Source organism: Physeter macrocephalus, unplaced genomic scaffold, assembly GCF_002837175.3.
Source record: "Physeter macrocephalus isolate SW-GA unplaced genomic scaffold, ASM283717v5 random_113, whole genome shotgun sequence".
NCBI lineage: Eukaryota > Metazoa > Chordata > Mammalia > Artiodactyla > Physeteridae > Physeter > Physeter macrocephalus.
In genome coordinates, this window is record NW_021145399.1 from 45,778 (window position 1) to 71,971 (window position 26,194).

The 26,194-nt window shown below is 48.8% G+C and overlaps 1 protein-coding gene across 3 annotated transcripts in view; it reads left to right on the forward strand.

The window, feature by feature from the left end:
* Nucleotides 1-26,194, forward strand: part of NPLOC4 (NPL4 homolog, ubiquitin recognition factor) — a 58,641-nt gene that overhangs the window by 28,043 nt on the left and 4,404 nt on the right. For 2 of the 3 annotated variants that reach the window (XM_007125640.4, XM_028484056.2), the window contains exons 10-16: nucleotides 2,324-2,395; nucleotides 2,815-2,941; nucleotides 7,793-7,953; nucleotides 18,777-18,848; nucleotides 21,507-21,602; nucleotides 22,758-22,874; nucleotides 24,259-24,361. In XM_007125640.4, the coding sequence (XP_007125702.1) occupies nucleotides 2,324-2,395; nucleotides 2,815-2,941; nucleotides 7,793-7,953; nucleotides 18,777-18,848; nucleotides 21,507-21,602; nucleotides 22,758-22,874; nucleotides 24,259-24,361 (748 nt within the window). Of the gene's footprint in view, nucleotides 1-2,323; nucleotides 2,396-2,814; nucleotides 2,942-7,792; nucleotides 7,954-18,776; nucleotides 18,849-21,506; nucleotides 21,603-22,757; nucleotides 22,875-24,258; nucleotides 26,136-26,194 lie in introns of those variants that run through there. The other variant, XM_024130058.3, reaches the window with a different exon arrangement.

Here is a 26,194-nt window from a genome sequence, read left to right on the forward strand (position 1 = left end):
ATTATTATTTTTAAAGAAGATGTTGGGGGTAGGAGTTTATTAATTAATTTATTTTTGCTGTGTTGGGTCTTCGTTTCTGTGCGAGGGCTTTCTCTAGTTGTGGCAAGTGGGGGCCGCTCTTCATCACGGTGCACGGGCCTCTCACTATCGCCGCCTCTCTTGTTGCGGAGCACAGGCTCCAGACGCTCCGGCTCAGTAGTTGTGGCTCACGGGCCCAGTTGCTCCGTGGCACGTGGGATCCTCCCAGACCAGGGCCCGAACCCCTGTCCCCTGCATCAGCAGGCAGATTCTCAACCACTGCGCCACCAGGGAAGCCCAGGGACTGTTATATTTAAATCCGCCAGACATACTTCTTAAGGATTGCCTCAAAGTGGGGGAGGAAAGAAGCAGCAGGAGCAAGACCCCTACTTCCTGCCGGAGGGGACCTTGACGCCAGGCTCTTAGGCACATCCTCCTAGGTGTGAGCTCTCCCTTCACGTGTCTGTTTGCGCTCATCGTTTTCTGTCGCCCACACTTGGAGCTTCTCGTGGTCCCTCTTCAATCCTCATTGAACCTCCTGTTTATAATTGAGGCATCTGAGCGTGTAAGCCTTCTTAGTTTTCCTGGGCAGTTAGAAGACAGAGGAGAATTTTCTTTTTGAATCTGATTATCTAGTTTATCTCACATCTTTGGTTAAGTTCCCAGGAACTATAAAGATAGCGTTTTAGGGCTTCCCTGGTGACGCAGTGGTTGAGAATCCGCCTGCCGATGCAGGGGACATGGGTTCATGCCCCGGTCTGGGAAGATCCCACATGCTGCGGAGCGGCTGGGCCCGTGAGCCATGGCCATTGAGCCTGCGCGTCCGGAGTCTGTGCTCCACAACGGGAGAGGCCACAACAGTGAGAGGCCCGCGTACCACCAAAAAAAAAAAAAAAAAAAAAAAAAGGTGGCGTTCTATAGATAATGTTGAACTGTGAATTTGAACACATCTTAGGAATTCATTCTACATAGCTATGTAAGTTTTATCCTTTATTTCCTAATCAATTTAGACAGTGAGAAATAAACTCCCTACAGATAAACAGGGAAGACTGGAAATGTGCCTTATAACCCAGGAATGCTGTGGAACAAAGTCACTGTATCGTTTTAAGAACAAAAAAGTCCTGTTGTTTCTAACAAGGAGTCAGCATCATGATTTAGGGGCATATTTTGGTTTAAATTCTGGAAGTTTCCGTTGTTCAAAAGAGAAATCAGTGTAATTTTTTTTACCTATGTTTGTTATAAATGTTTGGTCATCATAGTCATAATTAGAAAATCTTGAAGTTACTTAAATGCCTTTCTCCAAACACTGGTTCCTTAGCCCTAATTTATCTCAGCTTGATTTTGGTTCTGTTTTATTTACTGCTGAGTTACATTTATCCTTTAAGTCTCATTTTCTCCATTGCCATCCTCCTCAGGGGTTTTGTTCATTTGGGCATTTTTAAAGAAAATGAAAGCCTCCAGATTTGCCTGGTCGTGTCTGCAGGAAATGGAATTGAAGAGTTTCATGTCAGGGTTGTGCTAGAGAGGGTCCCAAGCACCAGATCACTTCTCCGAAGGACAGAAGTGGGTGTGTGCCTGGATTCCAGCCCCACTCTTAGACCTCCCAGCCAGGTTCTGGTTCAGGAATGGTAATCAGCTGTGAGGTTCGTGGGCACAGGAAGGCCAGGGATCACAGAGCACACAGACGGGCACTGTTGATGTAGCAGGACGTGCCAGGGAGGCCGACCCTGCCCCAAGCCCTGGGACTGGCGTTTCAGATCCCTGTACCCTCAGATGCTTCCCTTAGCCCCACACCGGAGCTCAGAGGAGCAGCTGCGCAAAGTCTCTGTTCTATCATTCTTTTTTATTTTACGTGCATTCTCTGGGGAGTATGTTTTCCTGTCTTACGGAGAAAGCCCTAGCATCTGAAGTGGCATTGTCTTTATTTGCTTGCTCGTTATCTGTCTTCCTCTCTAGAGAGTAAATTCCCTTTTCACTGATGTTCGGTTAATTTTATCCACCCGGGGATCCCCTGCACCTAGCGTAGTGCAGGGCACAGAGGTGGTGCTGAGAAGACTTTTTCTAACGAATAAATGAGATGTGCTCGTTTGCCCTCATCTCCACCCGGCAGCACCAGGGGGAGGACGGACAGTGTCAGCCGAGTAGAGTTTGAGAGCCCTGGTGTGGACAGTGGCTTAGCTGAGGAGCTGACTCACCTAGAAAGAAAGAACTGGTTTGCACGAGTCTCCTCTCTGGGCAGAAGCTAGAAGACATTCGTCACCTGTTTCAGGGAGAGACTCAGAAGGTGTTCTTCTCTTTTATGCAGGTTGGCTGGATATTTACAGACCTTGTCTCGGAAGATACCCGAAAGGGTACAGTTCGATATAGTCGAAATAAGGTGAGATGGGGCAGGGATGCTCGCTCGGCCAGAGCTTGTTATGGACCAGCTCTGGGCTGCACTCTCCGGTGTCTCTGCACAGCTCACCCTGGCTTTTAGACCACGTTGTTTTCAACACAGTGTTCTTGATCAATTAAGGCTGGGTCTGTTCATTCTGTCTCAGAGATCAGAGAGACTTTACCTTTATAAACCACTGCTTTTTGGAGGTCAGCCCATGAGGTGGATTGCCTGTGCTTCTGGCGTTACTGGTTACATGTGTTTTTCTGTGAGGAGTTGGTAACAGTCAGGAATTATAGGTACTTCCTTCAGCGTAGTTTGTGACGTGTCATAGTTTAGTTCTTAATATTTTCTAAAGAAGAAATAGAAGCATATTTTGACATGATGCTATAAAACTTGGTATGCTGGTTCTCTTTTCTTAGGACACCTATTTCCTGAGTTCAGAAGAATGTATCACTGCAGGAGACTTTCAAAATAAGCATCCCAACATATGTCGACTCTCTCCAGATGGACATTTTGGATCCAAGTTTGTTACTGCAGTGGCTACAGGTATAAATTGGGGCATTTATATTGTAAATATTACTACCTTGTTAATATGTCTTTTTTTTTTTTTTTTTTTTTGGCTGCATCACGCGGCATGTGGGATCTTAGTTCCCCGACCAGGGATTGAACCCGTGTCTCCTGCAGTGGAAGTGTGGAGTCTTAACCACTGGACTGCCAGGGAAGTCCCTACAATAGATTTTCTTTTTTTTTTTTTTTTTAATGGTACGCGGGCCTCTCACTGTTGTGGCCTCTCCCATTGCGGAGTGCAGGCTCCGGACGCGCAGGCTCAGCGGCCATGGCTCACGGGCCCAGCCGCTCTGCGGCATGCGGGATCTTCCCGGACCAGGGCACGAACCCGTGTCCCCTGCATCGTCAGGCAGACTCTCAACCACTCCGCCACCAGGGAAGCCCTACAATAGATTTTCTTAATGGGCCTGTGAGACATAAGATTCTTCCTTTTTGGTTTGCGGCAAAAATCTTGAACTACTCAGCATCACACAAAACTACTAGAATTGCGGCCTCAGTGTAGCCCTCCTCTAGTCTATTCTCTTGGCCTCAGTCCAAGTTCACTTGGTTCTGGATCTGAGTTCTGGGCTATCTTTGCCCCTTTCCAATAAACTAAGGATGACTCTGTCTAGCTGTGCAGGAGAAGAGGGATTTACTGTTTCTGTTACTTTTTTATTTATGAGTGGGAGTGTCATTTTAAGAAACCATTTCCATAAAGCTTTTTTTGGGAGTGATGAGTGTGTGTGTGTGAGATGTTGTGCACATCATACTACATGTTATGTACATCATGAATATATAATAATAAAAGACTGTGGCCTGTAAAAAAGTGCCACCAAATCTTTTATAACATACTTGAGATGCTGTCCTAGAGAAAAGCCAGGCATAAGACCATACGCTTTAAAAGAAGTAGGAATTTGAAACTTGGAGAACCAACTAATAAAAACAATCTCTTTGGTCAGTTTTTTAAAGTAAACACTAACCTCTATCCTGTGAAGACTCGGGTTCTACCATCACAGAGATGATAATCCAGTTTGTTCATGGTAACCATGCTTCCTCTAGTTCAAAATACCAGTTTACAGACAGCCCAAGCATGTAAGTAACTAGATCCCTTATTAATCCCAGCTGAGCCTGTTACCACTGCCATGGGAAGGAAAACATCTTTCATACTGTCTGAATTTTTAAGATCCATTTGATTTGAGATCCATTTAGAGTGACCAGCACCTTCCTTTTGAAATGAATGTACTTTGGGGGCATGAGAGGCCATGGCTGCATTGTTCACATGTTAGCATAAATTAACGGGGTCAGATGCTTAAGGAAGTGGATGGGAGTTTGGACTGGGATTTGCGGAAGCAGTAATTCTGTAGCATAGAGTCCTTCCACGGGGGCAGATGGGGCTGGGGGGCCTGTCGTGATGAGAGCGCTCAGGGTAGCAGGAGCCAAGGAGGAGAGCAGAGAAGAGACACGTTTTACATAATCAGAATTTTGCCAAGCCAGCTTCCTGTTTGATGAAGGGGAGGAAAGTATTCTCTTTCTACTCCCTGCATCACATAAACCCCTGCCCCCTTCATTTAGGCTGAGATTCTGGGTCCAGGCATTTAGGCTGGTGGTTCTCAAGCCTATCAGACTGGACTCCATCTCTTTAGAACATTTGTGACACCTCTTTACTATCCAGAAAGTAAAATTCATAGATAATATACCTGCCCACACACCTGATTCTAAAAAAGAAAGCAGAGTAGTAGGCTGACTATAACATTAAGGAGAAATAATAGTGAAGGAGCATGTAATAAGACAGTACATTCTGCGTGCCAGTGCTTGGGGACTGGTACCTGCTGAGGATAGCACAGTGGAGGAGCCGGAGCTGCCAACCTTGTGGGGCGGGGCCTGCACAGGTATCAGCGACGTGGTTCCTAGACACTCAGCAGCTCTCCACGGAGCTCTGAGCCAAGCAGAGCCCTTCCTCAGCTTATGTGGTATCATGCTCCTAGAGGATTCGCCGTGTGTTAAAGCTGGGCGTGTTTGTTTCTGTGGCTGTGTATAAAATACAATTGATTCTAATCCTAGGTCATCACAAATAGGGGTTTTGCCTACAGGAGTGTTCGGGGGACTTTTCAAGGCCATGTGAGATGTGGAATAGTTCTTTATTGTGTGGGACTCCCTGGACACAGCAGGACGTCTGGTGCCTTTGACTCCAGCCTGCTAAAACTGGCAGCCCCTGCCCCTCGCTGCCCCCCTTCGTTGAGACAACCAAAAATCACCTCCACAGATTTCCAGAACTGCCCCTTGTGAGAACTGCTGTTTTAGGCTTCTGTTGGCTCCCATGGTAACCTAACCCCTTTAATTACTGTTTCTATGGGGAATTATTCAGTGGGCCCAAAGAACTGGTACATGTTTTGAATTATAAATAGTTTCCAACTTGGGGGCTGCCTGTACTTTCAGTTATGGACTCATACCTCTTGTTGGGAATTTGGAAATTATAGATTGTCCTTGGAATTTTTGCCTCTGAAATTGGCACTTTACTAGGGTTTTAGAACTATAAGGCAGAAAATCACTTAACTTACAATAAGATCTGCAGTTAGAGTCCTTTCACATCTGTGCTGATTTGTCCCTCTTGGTAATGCTGTGAGATGCTCAGACTCATAATTCCTCTCCCTTTCCCAGGGGGCAGCGATGGAAGGTGGTTATCCAAAGTGTCAGAGATCTTCTGACTCCAGACAGATTGTTCTCTTCCTCCGCATCAGTGGTTCTTGACAAGGGACATGTTGGTACCCTGGGGAGCTGTTTGAGATGCCCTTGCCGAGTCCCATCCTTAAGACCCTGATGGGACAGGAAGGAGCGGTCTTGTGTGTTTATGGCCGTCTCCCGGGAGACTGGTCGGTGTGTCCCGGGGTTCATGGTGCTTCCATGGTCACGCTGCTGTCAGCTCCCCACAGCTGCTGCTGATGCTGCAGGCCCAGGTGCTGGCTGGGGTGTGGGGGCCTTACCATTTGGCCTTGTGTCTGCGGATCCCTTTTAAGAACTTCTCTAGCTTGAAACCTTTAGGGGAAAAGAGTGATGATTACATGTGGGGTTTGCTCATGTGCACATGAAGGAGCCTGTGGAAGGAGAATCATCACAGAGCCCAAGTTTAAACTCCCTGCCGTGATGCTGGTGTCTGTGTCTCGGTCACCTGGCACACTCGCACCCATTTCTCAGCTGTGCATGTTACTTTCTGGGCTGCGTCTCAGACTCAATAGCAGCTGTCCTTTATCACTGCCCCTTTCCATCACACGGTGGACTTCCTGATGGACTGATTTGGGAAGGGAATGAGAGTTAACTGGCCTGGCCTGCTTCATCTCTGGGACGGTACCAGGTTTCCAGCAAGGTTCAGAGAACCCCTCAGGACCTGGTTTCTTGCTTTTCCACATGGAATGGGGAGCTTGCGGTTCCTGTCAGTGACTCTGCCTTTGGAGACTATCCATGTGGACTGATTTTGCTTTTTTTAAGAACCTTCCGTTTTACAAATACTGCTTTCCATTTTGCCCTGGTTCTCACAGGCCAGATCTATCTCAAAACCAGCACAGGTTTACAGTACACACACCAAGGGTGGCTCCTCCATGTTCCTTCCCGACGTCCTCTGCTCCTTGTGAACTGCACACTCATTGTGCTATGACGTTCATTCCCCGGATTGCACCAGACGGTCACATGCCCTGTGTTTGCTGCCTTGACCTTAGTTAGCGGTCATTGTCCAGTCCTGCCCACCTCCCACGAGTGTGTGAGTTGAGGGCCAGAGAGAAGATGCTAGGCTTGACTGTCCACCGGGCCTTTGGAGCCCAGCATGACGCAGCATTTGGAAGCCAGCTGCTGTTGGCCTCTGGTGTGCAGAGTCGAGCAGACACAGGCCCCTGTTTGTCCCTTGGAGGCTGGCTCTGCCCTGTCCTTCACATTTTTGATTGCTTGGCCATCAGATCTGCTTTCTGGTAAATGTTTGAAAGCCAGACAGATAAAATTTCTGTTCCCTGATCAGTAACTTATTCTGTTTTTGTCAGAGAAACTAAGATAGAGATATTGAAGGTTTTTTAAAATTCTCCAAAGCCATAAAAATGATGGCTGTTACAATTGTCAGAGTGTGACCCTGATTCTGCAGGGGAGGAAGATGGCTGCATGCTCAGTACTGCCTGACCTCCTGACCCATTTGGGATGGGTTTTACCCTTGTCCCAAACTGTAAGCCCTACTGTGGGTTTCTTTGGAGCAGGGCCTGAGAGAGGTTAGAGTGGAAGGTGTGGAGGGCAGGGCTCGGTGCAGGGAGAGCAACCTCCTAGGCACTGTGGTGGGGTCCACACCTCCTTGATGTGCCAGCTGCACAGGTGTCTGAGGTCAGGGCTGCTCTCCATGCTATGCAGATACTGACATTGTTTGTGCTGGGAAAGGTTTCTGTCTTCTCCCATCCACTCCCATTCGTCTCCCTGCATTCACTCAAGAACAGAATTTGCTGGAACACAGGGCTCTGTCTGTTGTTCACATCTCTGTGATACTAAAAACCAGGAGCCCAAGTATGCTTTTGGGTGGGCGTTGGAGAAGGTTTAACAGTCTTGCTTCCCGATTCTGAGAGAGCGTGTCGCTGGTGGGGCCTGTTTGAGGAGCTGCAGTGGCATCTGCACACCCTGTGTTCAAGGCCTTGTGCCCAAGGCTGTCGTAAAACTGCTGTCAAACATTTTTGATTCTTAAAAAAAAAAAAAAAAAAAAAAAAAAAACATTTTTGATTCTTACCCAAGACACACTCATGAGAGTTGGTTCTGCAGGTCCAAGGTAAAGGATGACACTTGTTTTGAATGTCCTTTGGAGGATTCTCGCTGAAGGTCTCTCTCTTGCAGGTGGCCCCGACAACCAGGTGCACTTTGAAGGGTACCAGGTGTCCAATCAGTGCATGGCGCTGGTCCGAGATGAGTGCCTGCTGCCCTGCAAGGACGCCCCTGAGCTCGGCTACGCCAAGGAGTCCAGCAGCGAGCAGTACGTGCCTGATGTGTTTTATAAGGTAAAAATGCAATGGTACCGAAAGAGAAGTGGATGGAGAGCAGCGCGGACGCTGACCTGTTCTGGACGTTGCTAATTTTGGTGCATTCTGGCCATGGGAGCTGTTGGTCAGCCATGGTCGTCTAGAGCCTAGTTTGTGGATAAGGGACTCTGTGGTATTTCCAGGGCCTTTGTTAGCTACTCAGGCAGGCTTCTGTGGTGTTAGGGCTTATAAGCAGAAGTGGGGGTGACACGCACTGGGTTTAGGGGTACATAATACAAGTGAAACCACTGCAACACAGACTGTTTCAGTTTCTGAAAAGGAGAAATGGTGCCTAACAGGGCCTCAGCAGGAGTGAAGGTTGGAGCTCCTTGGCAGAAGTTAGACTCTCCTGAGGAGACCCAAGTATAGGTTAACCGCTTAGACGAGCAGTTGTCCATTTCTAAACCTTTGTTTCCTGTGAAAGCTATAAAAACGATTTTTTTGAAAACTGTGATCTGGTTTGAACAAGTGGGAGTTGGGTGCTTCCCTGGGAATTAGCAACACGGCTCCCATCCTCCTCATGGGAGTTGCTCTGGTCACAGGCAGGCAACCTGCCTGTTCCCCATCCTGGGCAGACTGGTTTCCATCTGGCACCGCTCTGTCTGGAGGACCCCTTTAATATTTCTTGTATTCCCGGCTGCTTTTGTGTGTCTGAGAAGTACGATGTTCTCCATTTCTGAAGGATATTTTCACACTGTGTAAGAAGTTCTAGGTTGACAGGTCTGCTCACAATCTCACTGCATTTAGGCCACAAAGACCTGCTGGCAGAAGGGGCCTGGAAATAAAATAGGCAAGCAATGAAAACCCAGAAAGAGTGATGATCTAATTTCTTTAAAATGATTTGATATCTTTCAGCAATTTTTTATATCAGCGTGTGAAAGTCTAGTCATTGTTGTTTTTATTGTTCCAGAAAGTCTGCATTTTTATTTATTATTTTTTAAAAATTTTATTTAGTTTAATTTTTAAAAATTCTTTCTTAAAAATATTTATTTATTTGGCGGCTGCACCAGGTCTTAGTTGCCGCATGTGGGATCTTCGTTGCCACATGCGGGATTTTCGTTGCGGCATGTGGGATCTTTTAGTTGCAGCATGTGGGATCTAGTTCCCTGACCAGGGATCAAACCCAGACCCCCTTCATTGGGAGCACGGAGTCTTAGCCACTGGACCAGGGAAGTCCCTAAGTCTGCATTTTTAAACAGTTTTATTGAGATGCAATTCACATACCACACAATTCACTCATTTAATGTGCCCGTCTCAGGGGCTCTTAGGATGTTCACAGGGTTGTGTAGCCATCACCACAATCTAATTTTAGAACATTTTTGTCCCCCAAAAAGAAGCCCTACATCCTTTAGCAGTTACGCCCCAATCCTCCCAACTCCTGGCAACCGCTGATCTGCTTTCTCTGAGGTTTCCCTGATGGAACCCTACAGTGTGTGGTCTTTTGTGACTGACTTTTCACCACTTACCGTAATGTCTCAAGGTTCCTCCATGCCTGCAGCCTGCAGTACTTCATTCTTTTCATTGCCGAATAGCATTCAGTGGTACGGGCGCAGCTTACTACCTGCGGGATGCATTAGACACCCGGGAGAGCACCTAGAAGCTGAGGGGCTCCGGGGCCTCGTCTTGGTGGTGATTTGGAGACCAGAGACTACCTGACTGTGACAAAGACTTCACCTCTTCAGGGATCAGAAGTGGGGCCGAGACCCCGTCTGGAGCTGGCTTGTCCATGCTGTGGGCGTCTGTGGCAGCGGGTGATGTGCAAAGGAAGGGCACAAGTGCCTGAGAGTCTTGTCCCTGCTCCTGGTCTCCTCCTCAGCTCTTTGGAATGAAGGTCTTCAATCGGCTTCTGAATCAGCGCTGCTGCGTGGTCCGAGGGCTGCAGGGGCGGGGACTGTCACTGAGCCAGGAAGGCCGGGCCAGCAGGTAGCGAGCAGTCTGTCTTTCCTCTGCAGCAGGCAGGCCTTGCTGTTGTATCTGCTCCTTTCAGGTCATGGCAGTGGAGGGACAAAGTGAGGCTGGCCTGTGACAACTTGCTTAGATGACCCCTCAGATTTGAGGACAGTAAGGAGCCCTGGGAAGGGGTTCTCCATATCATTCTTGAAAGAAAATATTTCCAAAGAGCCTTGTTTAGGAACTCCCATTGTCTCTTCCCTCCTGTGGTGTTTAATAGCAATTACTTGGCTTGATAACACAGATCTCACCCTTACACAAATCCTGTGTAGGCATCAGGTACTTTGAAGAATCATTAGTTTTAAACCATTATTAAACATTCACACATCAGGTCACACCACGCTGGGAACCAATGTGAGGGTTCAGTCTTTCCGTCAAAAGTTTCTATCTTATAAGATGCATTTGTATGGCACTGTTTCGGAATGCAGAATTTTGACTCATTTTTAGACCCTGAGACCTGGTGGTCCTGCTGGCTGCCGTCCTGAGCCTTTTGGCACAGCTCACTGGTCTGGGGGCCGTAACGGGGCCTGTTGTCCTTGTGGAGAGCCCCTCCCCTTTAGCCACAGAAGCTTGTGCAGCCCCGGTGCTCTCAGTATGCATGAATACATTGCTCCAGGGTCATTAGGCTGCCATTTCTTTCTCTTTTCAGAGTTTTAAAAATTAAATATAGGGACTTCCCTGGTGGCACAGTGGTTAAGAATCTGCCTGCCAATGCAGGGGACCAGGGTTTGAGCCCTGGTCCAGAAAGATCCCACATGCCACGGAGCAACTAAGCCCATGTGCCACAACTACTGAGCCTGCGCTCTAGAGCCTGTGAACCACAACTGCTGAGCCTGCGTGCCACAACTACTGAAGCCTGCACGCCTAGGGTCCATGCTCCGCAATAAGAGAAACCACTGCAGTGAGAAGCCTGCGCACCACAACAAAGAGTAGCCGCTGCTCGCCGCAACTAGAGAAAGCCCACACACAGCGACGAAGAACCAACACAGCCAAAAATAAATAAATAAATAAATTTTAAAAATTAAATATTGAGTAGATATGAAAGATTATTTATAAAGCATGTTTAAGGAATAAAAAAAGCAGAAATACCAATCCCAAGTCTCTACCACAGAGTTAAGGACCAGAACGTTCCTGTGGCCTCTGAAGCTGCTGGATCCTTCTCTCTGCTTCTGTCTCCTTTTCTCCCCGCTCCAGAGGGAGCACTACCTTCGGGGGTGCACTATGACTTTCTTGCTTTTCTTCTAGTTTTACCTCCTTTGTGTGTTTTCCTAAAGCAGGTGTTGTGAGTTTTATATGTTGCTGCACACTGTAGACCCAAAACTGTGTTCTTCTGTCCTTGGAGGTGGGCCATGTTCACTTAACCCCGGCGTGGCCTGAGACCTGCCTGCATGTGGCCATCATGTCACCTCGGCATGTGCCCACTGCGAGCAGAATGCTGCGCGAACCACCACGCTCCTCAGCCTTGGGCCCGAGTCCCACTCCCAACTCAGACACCCGTGGGGCAGTTCCTTGAGCTGTAACTGCTGTCCTGATCATAAGTGAGGCCAGGCTCCTTTTTCTTCGTTTGTTGGCTCGTCCTGTCTCCTGTGACGTGCTTGTTGTGTCTGTTTCCTCTTCTTCCGTGGGTGGTTCAGTCTTTTTCTCCCTGCCTCTAACCCTGTCAGTCAGGGGTGTGACACCTCTGCCTCTCCACTCCCATGGTGTCATTGAGGCAGAAGGTTTACGTTTCCATGTGGTCAGCTTTCTGAATCTTGTCTTTATGGTTGGCATTTTGAATCACAGAGTCTGTTATCTTGTCTTCTCTAAGGTTGATGGTTTTGGGTTCTTCTTCCACCTGGGATTATTTCAGATGGGTGGTGTGAGATAGGGGCCCAGTTTCCTTCTTAATTTTTTTTAGTCATATACTGTCTGAACACCATTTATTGGGAAAAACCCTCTTCTTTCTCTGTTGATCTGTGGTGCCTTTCCATTACCAGTCGTCTCTGTGATCATGGCTGTGTCTCTGTCCTCCCTTCTGTCCACTGGCCGGTATTCCTCAGCCAGCACCAACGTCACACTGTCCGAGTCACTGTAACTTTACTCTTCGTCCCTGATCCATCACAGCCCTTCCCTGCTTTTCTTCCCGAGCTCTGACTGTTCCTGACCCTCCACTCCTTCATGGAGACTTGCCTGCAGGTTGCACAAAACAAATAGGTCACGCCCACCCCACCCCACCCCACTCCCCGAAGTGTGTGTGATGCTGCCCTTTGTTTCTTGTTCTTTGACCTCTCTCAGAAAAGTTAGGATTTTTCTCCTTGAAAGTCATCCATCGTTTGTTAGATTGTTCCTAGGTACTTTATAGTTTCTACATATTATAAAAGCTACCATTTGGCAGTTCATCTATCTGTTACTTGTTCCTCTAATTTGTATGTGTGTTCTGGGTTCTCTACACAGATGAGTGTATTATCCAGAAGTGACAGTTCTTTTTCTCCCTTCCCTTCATTTTCACTCCTCGTGCTGGCTAGGGCTTCTGGAACAATGTCCAGTGATCAGCACTTTTGTCTGGTTTTTAATTGTAAAGGATGTGCTTTCGGGATTTCATCATTAACTATGAATTTGCTGTGGGTTTTTTTGTAGTACCCTTTATCAGGTTGGAAATTTGCTTCTTATTTCCATGTCTTGTAAGTTTCTTGCCCTTAAGAAGAGAGCTCCCGGGCTTCCCTGGTGGCGCAGTGGTTGAGAATCTGCCTGCCAATGCAGGGGACATGGGTTCGAGCCCTGGTCTGGGAAGATCCCACATGCCGCGGAGCAGCTATGCCCGTGAGCCACCGCTACTGGGCCTGCGCGTCTGGAGCCTGTGCTCCGCAACAAGAGAGGCCGCGATAGTGAGAGGCCTGGCGCACTGCGATGAAGAGTGGCCCCTGCTTGCCACAACTAGAGAAAGCCCTTGCACAGAAATGAAGACCCAACACAGCCAAAAATAAAATGAAATTTTTTTTTAAAAAAAGAAGAGAACTCCCTTTTGTCGTGGAACACATGTTATTTCCTTAATCATGCTGCTCTTTTCTTAGGTCGCTCACTTGCCTGTTAGTGAGAGCAGGCTAGAAGGGCTTCCCATGATTGTTTATAGCCCTGTAGGATTTGAGGCACTCATTTCTCATACGTTTCAGGAAAATAATCAGTTTGAGCAAGAGACCTATGAAAGCAAACATTTAAATAATCCTTTTAGTCCTCCTGTGGGCTTTGGGGTTGGATTTAAAATATACCTTGTAAACAGGACACATACCCATATTTGTCTAAGGCTGTTCATCATGGTGTTATCTGTGGTAACAAAAACTTAAAGCAATCTAAAAGTCTAATAACAGGGGCATTAAATTACAATACATCTATATGGTGGGATAGTCTGTGATCACTAAAGGTGTGTGTTTGAAAATTACTTGATATGGGATAAAACTCATGATGTAAAGTTAAAAATGTGTCTATATACAGTAAAATCTCAATTAACTTTTTTTTTAAGGCACACTTGTAGATGTTGATGCCTGTACGTATACACATTTGTATGTGTGTTTACACAGGAGATGGGGGTGGAAAGCTTGAGGGTCCACCCTTGTCTACAGCTCTGATCTGTCTGTCCTAGGAAGTCCCGTGCAGCCAGTGAAAGAATGGCCAGGGAGCATCTCCTGTAAAGGTGGGGAGAGGTGCACACAGAGGAGGGTTTTGGAGCGAGGATCTAGGCAGCCGGCGAGGGGATGCTTGGGGACGGGCAGCAGAACAGTGAGGTGGATGGTTCCATGTGCATCAGGAGTGCAAGCCTTCTAAGTATTAACTCAGAACATTTTATTAGTGTGAAATCAAATGTATATTTATTATGGGAAATCCTGCATTACAGGTTAATCAGAAAATAGACACCCCAACACCCGCCTTCACCTGTCCTTCCAGCACCCGCGTGCATGCATGGACACTGGACGTTGACAAGGCCTTGCCTCTGGAACCGCAGCCTCTGCACTCAGTCCAGCTGTGGATAGGGTGCCGGGTCCCTCGCCAGACCCCGGGGCTACAGTGATGAGCAAGTCACAGTCGTCCTCTCTTCCCAGGTGGTCTGTTGGTGGCTGTTGAGGTGTCCAGTGCAGCGTGGAAGTTAGCCAGGTGGGGAGGAAGCCCATCTGGGGGCCACACGTCCAGAGGGCATGGTGCATCTAGGGGGCCCAGGCTCAGTCTAGCTGGAGTGTGCATGTGATGGGGGTGGTGGGCAGTGAGAAGCCAAAGAAAGAAAAATGGAAGGTGATTCTGGAACGATCTTGCTGGATGTGGCGTGAAGAGGGGTCTGGAGGCAGGAGGCTTTTGCAGCAACATGAGTGTCAAATGCCAGGGCCGATCCAGGAGGGGCAGCAGGAGAGAGATGTGCGGTGGGACCTACTGTCCAGTGTGAGGTGCGGCTGGAGGAGCTGAAGGCCAGGCCGTGGGGAGGGAGCTCCCTGGTGTGGAAGATTCTTTCTGGGTACAGAGTCCGGTGGCCAGTGAGAAGGCTGGTGCCACAGTCCAGGTGACATGTGTCTGCTCCCCATGGCGTTTAGGGATGGAGAGGGTGTCCTGGAGCCAAGAGCTCCATGGGCCTTGCATGGTCCCAGGGAGGCCAGGATGGAACTGGGTCTCTGGTTTGGGTGAGTGGTGGGTGCTGGAGTTGTAAACCTTGATGAGTAGTGGTGAGAGCAGGGGGTGGGTGGGGTGAGTTCAGGTGCCTGTGTTTGAAGTTTGATGCGGTGGGACCGGAAGGAGGTCGAGAGGTACGGACCAAGAGTGCCTAGAGTGCCTTTTCACGGTTATCTGCCCACAAACCCCAAATTAAAGCCTTGGAAGTAGAGGAGAGAAGCCGAGACTGTTCAACGGACAAAGAGGGTCTTGGAGACCCCAGGGAACACTGCTCTTAGGCAGCTGCCCAGGCGGAGGGGCAGCAGGGTGGGTTCCTGGCATGAAGGGTGGTTGTGGGCTCAGTACTGAGGAGTTGGAAGAGTTGACAGTTGGCTGCGGCAGGGAGGAGAGAGCATGCAGGCAGCTGCGGCGTCATGGCTGTGGAGGGGACCAGCGCTCTCTGGGGGGACTGTGGAGTCTTCTCTGTCCTAGGCATCATTTACTGACCTGTCCTCAGCCCAACACGTGTTTGTCCCAGCATCTGGCACTTACCAGAAGTGCTTTGTGTCTCATCCAGGAGCTCACTCCATGTGTGTGCTGAGTTACTTGAGACATTCATTCCAAGCAAACCATTCCAAACGTTGTTTTGTCAAAGGATAACATATATTTCAAGGGTTTCGTGTGGTCTGCCAAAGTTCCTCCAAGAAGGCTGCAGTTACACGCTCAGAGTGTGCCGCAGGCCAGCCCTGCGCTTGTCTGCTCGCCTGCCTGGGCCCTGCTCTCAGGACCCCATGCTCTGCACTCACTCTGTCCCAAGTCTCCTGTGTGTGTTGGTGTTTTCTTTATGAATCGCCTCACTGTGCCCTGAGGTATTTGTAAGGTGGTTCATCACTTTCGCATTCGTTTGTGAAGTCTTTATACATTAACCCTTTGTCATATGTTGCAGACACATGCCAGGATATCATTTTCTTTATACTTTTCATACAAAGTAAGGTGTAACATTTTGTGATTTCAAAGATACGTTAATCCTTTTTCATTGTAATTCCTGCCTTTGTCATCATACTTAGGAAGTAATTCTTTACCTCAAAGCTGTATATTTACCTACATTTTCTTTTAGTGCTTTTATTTTTTTTTTAATTTTTAAATTTTTAAATTTTTTTTATTTGGCTGCGTTGGGTCTTTGTTGCGGTGCGCGGGCTCCTCATTGTGGTGGCTTCTCTTGTTGCGGAGCACAGGCTCTAGGCACGCGGGCTTCAGTAGTTGCAGCACGCAGGCTCTAGAGTGCAGGCTCCGTAGTTGTGGCGCATGGACTTAGTTACTCCGTGGCATGTGGGATGTTCTCGGACCAGGGCTTGAACCCGTGTCCCCAGCATTGGCAGGCGGCTTCTTAACCACTGCGCCACCAGGGTAGTCCTAAACGGGATTCTTTAAGAGACTTTGTCCTGAGAACTTTTTTTCTTGCTTTATTCTGCGAAGTCTCAGAAACTGCTAGTTTCACTTGTTACCTTCTTGCCAGTTTTGTAAGAAGAAAAGCAATACATTAAGGATTTCATTTTCCTTTTCCAAAGCAAGATGGTGCCACCCAGTAAGTGGAGTTTGCTGTTGTCCTGGCACAAAGCCTGCCTGCCTTTGAGCTAACAAAGACAGAGATCCCTGGATTTCTTGTTGATGTTTCCAGACATGGCTGATAGCAGGTAGCGAGGCACCAGGGACCTCAATTTCTGACTCTCCCAGTGTCTTGCTCCAGGTGGAGATAAAATTGCTGACACTTTGGCGGCTGCCAAACTAAGAATTAAGATGTCTTCCTCCTAGTGTATTCTGCCTGACATTTGCTAACGCCCATAAAAAGTAATTGCCTTTTAAAATGGTGTATGGGGCTAGGGCTTGGTTGGCAAAAACATTTGAGTGAAGGCATGGGGGAGAAATAGAAGGTACCTGCTTTTCCTCCAGGGAAGAGAAGGGGATGCAGCACCTTTATTTTCTTGGGGAGCAGAAGGATGCAGTGGGGTAGTTAAATTTGAAAGAGAATAGCATGACACACAAAAAAGAGAGGGGGGCATTTAACAAGAATCATCCCTACAGGGGAAGATTAAAGCGAACAGGTGCTAGGAAAATGTCTCTGCATATTAGAGCTTAATTAGATTTGAAGATGAATTCCAGACGGGCTAATTATGTGTGAATTGTTGCAGGTTGTTTCTTGTAGGGGCAAGCGTGTATTTTTGGAAATGGTGATTTAGTTTGATTGGGTTTGATTCCCGCCTCCTACCATATTTCCTCCAGTGAGAAACTACCGCTTCTGGAGCCCCAGGACCCACTCAGCAGGTCTCATACCTTGGGCTGCCACTGTCAAAGCTGGTAGAGCCACGGAAAGCCAGGCCCAGCCTACCTGCTGCAGCAACGAGCATGCGGAAGGACCAGGGACTCTTGCCCAGGTGGAAGGGACAGTATTCCAACCTCAAAGGAAGGCAGACAGACAGAATGGACATTGTTTCCAGGAACCTGTCCTTTGATGGTGCTCCTGCTCCCTATGTAGCTGGCTTAGATGTGTTTGGTTAGATGTATTTGGACCGTTTTCTGGAAGGGCAGAGGGGCAGGTTCTTGCCAGCAGCTTTCTGGGTTGTGAACAGAGAAAAGGTAGGGAAGGTATGGATAATCTGAGATGTGCTGCGGACCAGAGAGTTTAATTTCTGGGGGCAGGGGGGGAAGAGCAGGGCCACATGGAGCCTCTGGAATTCCTATTAGGATAATGGACTCGGTTTAATGGAGGACAGCCTAAGAAGGTTGTCTCAAAAGATGGCATGGGCCTCTGACTTCCCCGGAAGGTGTGATGTGCTAGGGGTGGCTTTGTGTCACCTGCGCACCTCAGGGATATCTGCTTGACATCTATTAGGGTCTGAGAGTTTTAATAAACATAAACTTTTATGTAAGGCCCCATAATTGGAAATTATGGATGTATAATTTATATATGACTCAGTGAATGATTTATATAATGTTAAGTGATGATTTAGATAGAAAATATGACCCCCTCTTGCAGACTCTTTAATGAAGAGTGTTGGTTCTTATGAATTTATTTCTAGAGCTGTGTTTGAACTCAGCAAGTTTGACATAAATCAGATCTAATTGTCATTTTATGATTAATGAACATATGCTGGCCATTTTTCCCCATAATTAAACTTTATGTTCCATGCATCTGATAAAGCAAAACAAGTTTAGACTTTGACAGATTGGTGGTGTAGGTTTTCCATGTCTGTGTATTTGTGTGTATGTGTACTGATTTGTGTGTGTGTTTATTTTATTAATTAATGTATAAGGATTGAGTTTCCATGAAGTTGGGTTTCCAGAGGTGTGTGTAAGGTTGTTAAGAGTTTGCATTCAGGTGTGAGACTAGGAGAGCTTATAGAGGAGGAGGGGCACAGATGGGGCCTGACGGGGTGGGAGCCCGGGGTCTGTGTCTTCACAGCTTTAGCACCAGGCTGGTGCTATATGTATATATTTATTTGTTTGTTTGTTGCTCCGTTGGGTCTTTGTTGCTGTGTGTGGGATTCTCATTGCGGTGGCTTCTCTTGTTGCGGAGCATGGGCTCTAGGCGCGCAGGCTTCAGTAGTTGTGGTGTATGAGCTTAGTAGTTGTGGCTCACGGACTCTAGAGCACAGGCTTAGTAGTTGTGGCGCATGGGTTTAGTTGCTCCGCGGCATATGGGATCTTTCCGGACCAGGGCTCGAACCTGTGTACCCTGCATTGGCAGGCAGATTCTTAACCACTGCGCCACCAGGGAAGCCCCCAAGGCTGCTTTCTTGAGTCTTGGCCGTCATCGAGAGCTCCAAGAAGTGATGGAAGGTGGATTCACTGCAAAAATGTGCACATTTTCCTCTCTGCTTTTCATATACTTTAACAAGAATTGTAGTAATATAAGGGGTGAGACAAGCGTGTGAATGGAAAACCTGTCACAGGTCGGCACACCTGCACTCACGCTGTGTACCCTGCATTGGCAGGCAGATTCTTAACCACTGCGCCACCAGGGAAGCCCCCAAGGCTGCTTTCTTGAGTCTTGGCCGTCATCGAGAGCTCCAAGAAGTGATGGAAGGTGGATTCACTGCAAAAATGTGCACATTTTCCTCTCTGCTTTTCATATACTTTAACAAGAATTGTAGTAATATAAGGGGTGAGACAAGCGTGTGAATGGAAAACCTGTCACAGGTCGGCACACCTGCACTCACGCCCTGGACCTTTGCTTTGTGTTTCAGGACATAGACAAGTTTGGCAACGAGATTACCCAGCTGGCTCGCCCCCTGCCCGTGGAGTATCTGATCATAGACGTAAGTGTGTGTCATCTCCCCCCTGGAGGTCAGGACGGCTCGGGGTGGCCTCGCAAGGGCGGCAGCTTGAATACCTGCTCCTCTGCCTGCACAGGAAAGGCATCCAGAGGTGTTTTGAGTCACTGAGCTCCTGGCATCCCTGAAAAGCTAGAAACCTTAAGGGCTTTTCGTTTTTTATTTCCTTAAAAACAATTTAAGGGTTTAACTTCTCCCAACCTAAAGTGTAGCAAAGGATCACCGACAAGGCCAAGTAGCCTCTGGAGGTCAGCGAGCCTCTCCCTGGCTCTGTGCACAGGTGCTGCCCTGGCCACAGCTCAGCTGCCACAGCTCAGAGGCCCACTCGTGGGGGCAGCATGGTCTCCTGGGGGGCACTCCAGGAGCCAAGAAGGTACCTGGTACCGACACGCCTTCCCCAAGTCTCGGCTCCTTTCTGGGGGTGTGCTCTGCTCACGGAGATGTGGCCACAGTGCAGAGGGGAGTTCGTGCTGCAGGACTAGAGCCTGATGCATTTGCAGTAGTCAGCGCTCTGTCCAAAGGGTATGGGAGGCAGCTCATTTCCTAATTGCTGCCTGCCAGGATGAATTCGGGCTGCATTTGGACTAGGATGGGCATATGATTCAGGCTATAAAGTATCATTGCATTTGGAGCAGTGGGTCCCTGTGAGCTGAGCCCGCCAACGCTCCATTCCAACTGACAGCTCCCGAGAACATATTTATTACCTAGGCCATAAAGGCATCTGCTTTTTAGACTACCTAGGGTGTAATTAAGATGAAAACAGATTGATGGAGCATACACTTAGGAGGAGTCTGCGTGATTTAAAGCCAGCTTCCTGAGGTCTTCTCTCCCAGTGGCCTCCCCATCCCTTTCCTTTCACGAAGGAGCTAAGTTCTTGCCTTAGTGGTTGTCACCATAGTGTTTGGTTGATGGGGGAGCATTCCACCCTGTGATACCCAAGCGCTCTTACTGTGGAAGGACGTTGGAGCAGGTGCCCAGACAGGTGTGCTCAGCTCCTTGCCCGGCCCCAGACCCCAACCTGACCAGGGCATCTGATGACTAAACCTCATGACCAGGTGGCTCTTCCAGGCTTCTGCAGAGGTGCTCTGCAGGTGACCAGGCGTCAGCTAGGTGACAAGGCAGGCTGGGTAGGGAGAGGGTTTGAGCACAAAACAAAGTGCTCACCACCCTGCATCCTCTCCCCCGGCATCTGGGATGTTCACAGACTGCCGTGTGAACCTCGGTTCTGTTGCAATTACAGGTCTAACAAATACTTCCCTTAATTCCACATTTACTTAACTAGTGGGTCTACTGTTGTTGCTCGTCCACTCCTTTATCTGCCTTCCAAAGGGAGGGGCGAGAGCAGGCCACAGGCCTTGCCTCTGCAGCAGAGTGGCCCCTCTGCCATCTCTAGAATCATGACAACAGCTGAGACTGAGCCCCACATGTGCCACCTATTCTGCGGGCTCCAAGTGTCTGGGTGCATTTGATCCTCACGGCAGCCTTAGGAGGCTTGGGCTCTCTGGTCGTCCGTATCTCTCTGATGAACAGAACAAGGCCTCACAGTAGGACTTGGCAGTGTGCTTGAGGCCACACCTTGAGCCCTGAGGCCACGTGGTCTCATCCATAAAAGGCCAGCGGGGCTCAATTTAGGGAGCTGCTGATGGCTCAGCTTACCATTCACAGCGCTGGCACGGTCACAGCAGGTCCTGGGCCAGCAGGCCTGGAACAGCTCGCTGCCTTCACTGATGCAGAAAACAGGCCAGAGCAACATTTTCATTCTTTAGAAATAGCCCCGAAGGAACCAGAATAGCTATGCTAAATCTGGACGAGGTATAATCTGCTGCTGCTAGTGTTATATTGCAGAGGAAAAGCTGTGTCAACCAAAAGATGGCTGATGATGGCTCACACTTGGGTGCGTTTTTGGGGAGGGGCATCTGCCAGGAGGAATGAGAAACTGTATTTGTATTGATTCTTGCACATTTGCCACTGTCCTGTAGCTTCTATTGATTGTTGGATTTAAAATCCCCTCTGTCGTTTCTAAAGCATGTCTGAGCCAAATGAAGGGCTTAGGCTCCCCTTTGGACACAAGCTCCTGACTCCAGCCATCTTCAGGCGAGAGCCATGCCTGCATCTCAGTGGCCTTGCTTCTCTTCCTGCCTGGACATGCCCTGGCTCCATGGAGTGGTGCCTGGGAATTCAGAAGGCTTCAGCCAGCTCGCTGGAGGGCACTGTGGCTCTCAAAACCATCAGGGGCTGGTTCTGCACATGCCCTCCAGACCCGGTGACAGGAACAGAGTCGGTTCCTGAGATGGCGCTCACACCTGCACTCTTTCCTGTGGCCCACTCTCTAGTTCCCCCGCGGCAGCAGGAGAGCAGCTGTGTGAGAGGCCGTCCCAGTGGGGCTGGAGTTAGGAACCTGCCCACAGGCACCAAGATCTTACCAGTCATGAAAAATGATTCTTCCATTTGCCTTCCAGAGTCACAGTTTCAGAGTTTTCATTTAGGGGCTGTCCTAATAGTTAAGCATTCCCTTCAGTGGAGAACAGTTAGGACTCTTGCTGCTGTGAGCAGCTCAGGGCTCCAGGGAGGAGTGTGCTCAGGGCCCACACCCTTGTTTATAGCACAATTAATTTATCACGGGTTTGTGTTTTCGTTCATTAGATCACAACAACTTTCCCCAAGGATCCAGTTTATACTTTTTCTATTTCACAAAATCCATTTCCTATTGAAAACCGGGATGTATTGGGTGAAACACAGGTAAGCTCTTTGTCTTTAGAAACATAATTTAGAGTCCCTACTGTTTGTTTATCTAGTGTCACTATTGTTTTTCTAGAAAGTACCAAGCTTTCTGACTCTACTGATTTGTTTTTGTGACAAAACCTGGCTAGGCCTTTTTCTAAGACACTGCTGATCACATGAGCCCCCTCCAGGGCAGGGGCAGTGGATGAGCACAGAGGCAAATCCCTGTAAGTCCTCAGGCCTGTGGATTTGCCGGAAGGACCATTCTCAGGGGGCCTGTTTTATTGGTCACTTTTTGTCCTCTCCCAACAACATTATTGATTGTTGGTAAGCGTTGTCTTTTGTGACAGTGTCTCAGTTTGCTGCGTGCTCTGCCCCCTACCTCATCACCCTGCCATGTTTCTCAGGCACCATCCAAGCCATGAGGGCTCATGTGGCCTGGCCACCTTGGCTCTCACCTGCACATCAGGCCCAATCAGAACTGCTGTGACTGCCTTGTCCTGCCACATCAATGGTCTGTGAACACACATCCCAAGTTGATAACAGGCACTACAGAAAGGGGCCTGGTTAAAGAATGTGTACAGTGAGATTGTCTTCTGAAGCTGTGATTAGCGTACAAGGCCTCTCTGATGCTTTGGTTTCCTCACTGCCCATCTGCCCAGGTGCTTGTGGAGGTGCAGAGCCACTGACTGGGGTGGCAGTCTTGAATCTCCCACTTTCACTCCTGTTGAAAGTGTTAGTGTCACGTAATCCTCCCCACCGCCCCCCAATTCCTACTCCTCACTACCGTGCTGCCCTGGATCAACAATGTACCTAGACAGATGGGGCTCCCTCCAGCCCCGCAGTGGCCCTTCCCACTCCCACTGGCCCCCAGAAGTGAGTTTGAACATGTCTCACAGCTGGGTCAGCTTCATAGACATGTTGCTTACACTCTTGCATAAGTCAAATGTACTGAGAGAGTTTTCCTGGGAGATGAGGCCACGGCTTATTCTGCAACTGTGCATTCCTCTGTCCTTGGCTCCCAGTAAGTGGTTCTGGAAGGAGACGGGGAGGCCCATCCATCAGCGCCGAATGTGTTCAGTTCCATCTTTGTAGGACAGTGGCTCTCCTGCGACTCTGGCTTGGGACTAAATGGGTGCTTGTGTCTGTCTCTCCCCATACCTGGCGCTCCAGGACTTCCACAGCCTGGCCACCTACCTGTCTCAGAACACCTCATCCGTGTTCCTGGACACTATCTCGGATTTCCACCTCCTGCTATTCCTGGTCACCAATGATGTCATGCCTCTGCAGGTACGGGCCAAGTGGGCTTCCACTCCTCAGACCAGAGCACGCTGGGCAGCACCAGAGCAGCTAAGTCCCCCTTAACCTGTCCTGTGGGCAGCAGCTTTGCACAAAGGCCTTGATAGAAAGGTGAATTTTTCACTTTTAGCGTTGACACTGGAACAGCTTGTTCAAAAGTGTCTGCCCTCTGTGATGGAGGATAGTTCCTCCGTTTGTTAGAATCATGTGGGATGCAGAGGCCGCTTAGCTCTGTGTCCTTCTAGCGGGAACATGAGGGATCCAACAATTTAAAAATTCCTGTTGGAACAGTTTGAGAATCCCGGCCTCTGTTTCTTCCCGATCTCTCTCCCCTCTTCCCGAATCAGCTCCAGTTTATCACCTTGGCCCAGAAGGTTGGCCAGCGTCCAGGCCCCAGGCACACAGCTGCACAGTTGGCGTTTTTAAGACATGCTGTTGGGGGAGATGAGGGCGAGTGTTACAGATGGCGGCTGCTCTCTGAGCAGCAAAGGGCCGGCAGGTCCAGCCAGGAAGCCCCTTGCATGGGTTGTGTCGTGGCTGTCCTTTTACTTTGGCCCTTTTCCTGCCTGGGACCCAAGGAAATGCATTTCTGCGAGATGACAGAGTAGAAAGGAGAGGCTCCTTCCTCCCACTGCTTTTCTATGTCAGGTGGCCTGTAGCTGTTCTTATATCTTGTGTCTGTGTTTTGTCCAAACTACCCTTTTGTGATACTTGACACCAGGCACCCTGAAACTTTTCACTGGCTTTGCCTTCCCTGTTAAGCCCAGAGAGTTGCACCTCCAGCCCCCGGCTTAGCTGCTGCCCCTCCGGTTGGGGAGGTGGTGAAAGCTTCGGGCCTTCTCCCTGGAAAACGTGTGCTGTTTTGCAGTCACTTGTTAGGAAGCATTTTCTGTAGATACTGCCTGAGAGCCCCTGGAAGGCTTTCAAAGTCTCTCATTATAAAAACTATTTAGTTCTCTTCACTTTGACCCTGGAGGCCTAGGATGCAGAGTGTACTGAGATACAGACGTGATGGAGAAAACAGAGGGCTGAGGGGGTTGTGAGGGATGAGGGTGGGCCTCACGGCCATGAGGCTCCTGCCCATCCACCCAGGCCCTCAGGAGAAGGACTGTGAGCTGTGATTACCTAGTGGGTGGAGCACAGCCAGCCTGGGACACAGAGTAGCACAGCGGCCAACCTGGGGATCTCTGGGAAGAATTTAGCACTTGTATTTATAAACCTAAGTGTGTGGTGTTTTGCATTTCATAGTGACAGCCTGTGAGATTTTTGAAATTCCCTCTGAAGTGTGTCTTGCTGTTGGGAAAAAGGAACTTGTGAACAAGTCTGTCTACCGTCAGTGAAGTGAGTTGGAACCTTCTTTTTTGGCTTCTTGCAGGACAGCATCAGCTTGCTGCTGGAGGCCGTGAGGACCAGAAATGAGGAGCTCGCCCAGACGTGGAAGAAGTCTGAGCAGTGGGCCACCATCGAGCAGCTCTGCAGTAAGTGTCTTACCCTCCCGCGGTCCCCATTGCCAGGGCCCAAACTCCTGCCCTTCAGGGCTCCAGTACTTCTTCCCGGGCCCTGGACACCTGACCCCAGATGCCTTCTGACAGTGTCGTGGGCAATGGAACAAGCAGACCTCTGCCGGGGCCCACAGATGTTTTCATCACTATAACATACGCGTAAAGGCCACAGATCTTGGGTATACAGTTCCATGGATTTTTGTACACGTACATACCAGATACGCTATTCTTCAGGCATCTTAGGAGCAGTTTGAAAGTCACTGTTTTAGATGAACAGAAACTTCACACTCACCTAAGTGCTGAGTGCGGAGACCTTCTTGGACTCCTCAGGCTTTTCTTTTCCCCTTTCCCATCAGTTCTCAGAGCATTCTTGGTGGATAAGGAGGAAAAGAGTTAGAGAATAGAGTTCGGGGATCTTGTGTCTCCCAGGTGAGCGCCTCTGTCAATCAGCCTTGGGAGCTGCCCCCACGCTGCCAGCGCTGTGGCCACCAAGCCCCCCAGCTGAGAGCTTGAGAGGGCGGTGACCATGGAGGCCCTTTTCCCTGCGGCTTTGAGAAATACTGTAATGCCCCCTGAAGACAACAATGAAAGTACATATAAAAAAGTGTTTAAACATTTTCTCAATCTAGTGGGCTGATACTTGAGCCAAAATTAGCCAGGAAACCCTCAGTGGAACCCAAGCCACAGGGAGTCCAGCAGGGTTCTTATTTTCTCTCGACACTAAGTACCTAGAAGCTCAGGGGTTGAGGAGCTTTGGTATTCATTGTGTCATTCTTCTTCTTAAGTTTTCTTTTTATGCGATTCTTACAACCAAACAGTAAAAGGGCTGGATGTGCCATGCACTCTTCTTGCCCTCAGGTTCTGAAACAGAGGACCCATTGTTCCCACCAAATTCCCTACAGTGAAGCCCACGGCCTTGTGTCCTTGGGTGGACAGTGGTGAGGTGCCGGCCAGGATCTCAGCACCTGGTCCAACTCTCCCATGTAGTGGGCTCTCCAAGCCCCTGGTGTTATTCTTCAAATGCTTCACACACAAACATTGAGTGCAGCAGCTTTAGTAGTTTGGAGCCCTCTCTCTCAGCCCAGAAAGTGCACACAGGGAAGCCGGGACAGGGGGTGGGTTAGCTAAGAGGTTATCCTGGACAAGCATTGGCCCAGTTGGGGGAAAGGAAAACTAGATCAGGAAAGGTTTCAGTCTGAGCATTTGGCTTGCTTTTGCCAACCCCATTAGACACTAATGAAAAGCTAGCGACCCCATAGGAGCTGGGTCCCATCGGCTTCATGCCTCATACTTAGGGTGGGAAGAAACCCAAGCCCGAGTCAGGCGTCAGTCCTCCGGCAGCAGGGTGACACTGTCTGGACCTGCTGCCTGCAGCCTGTGTTGGGAGAGCGCCTGGTGTTCACCGACACTCACTTTGCTAAAAAAGTGCTACGTGATTGTCAAATGCTGTCAACAGATACACTACTCGTGGAATTTCCGGTCACTGCATAGGGTTGGTAACACAGATTAGCAATAGAGTACCCTTTACAGATGCAGAGTCACAGAACATGAGAGATCTCAGGACATAGTCAGTGGAAGCTACGTAAGAGCTTTTTGCTGAAAACTAACACTTTGCCAGAAGAAGAGCTAAGCAAATGGAAAAGAAATCCCACTGTCTGGACTGGAAGACAAGATATTTTTAACATGTCAGTTTTCCCTAAATAGATCAGTACAATCTCAGTCAAAATCCCTGTAGACAGACATTTATTTATTTATTTATTTATTTATTTAGCAGGGGGATAATGAGGAAGAAGTGTTAAAATTTATCTG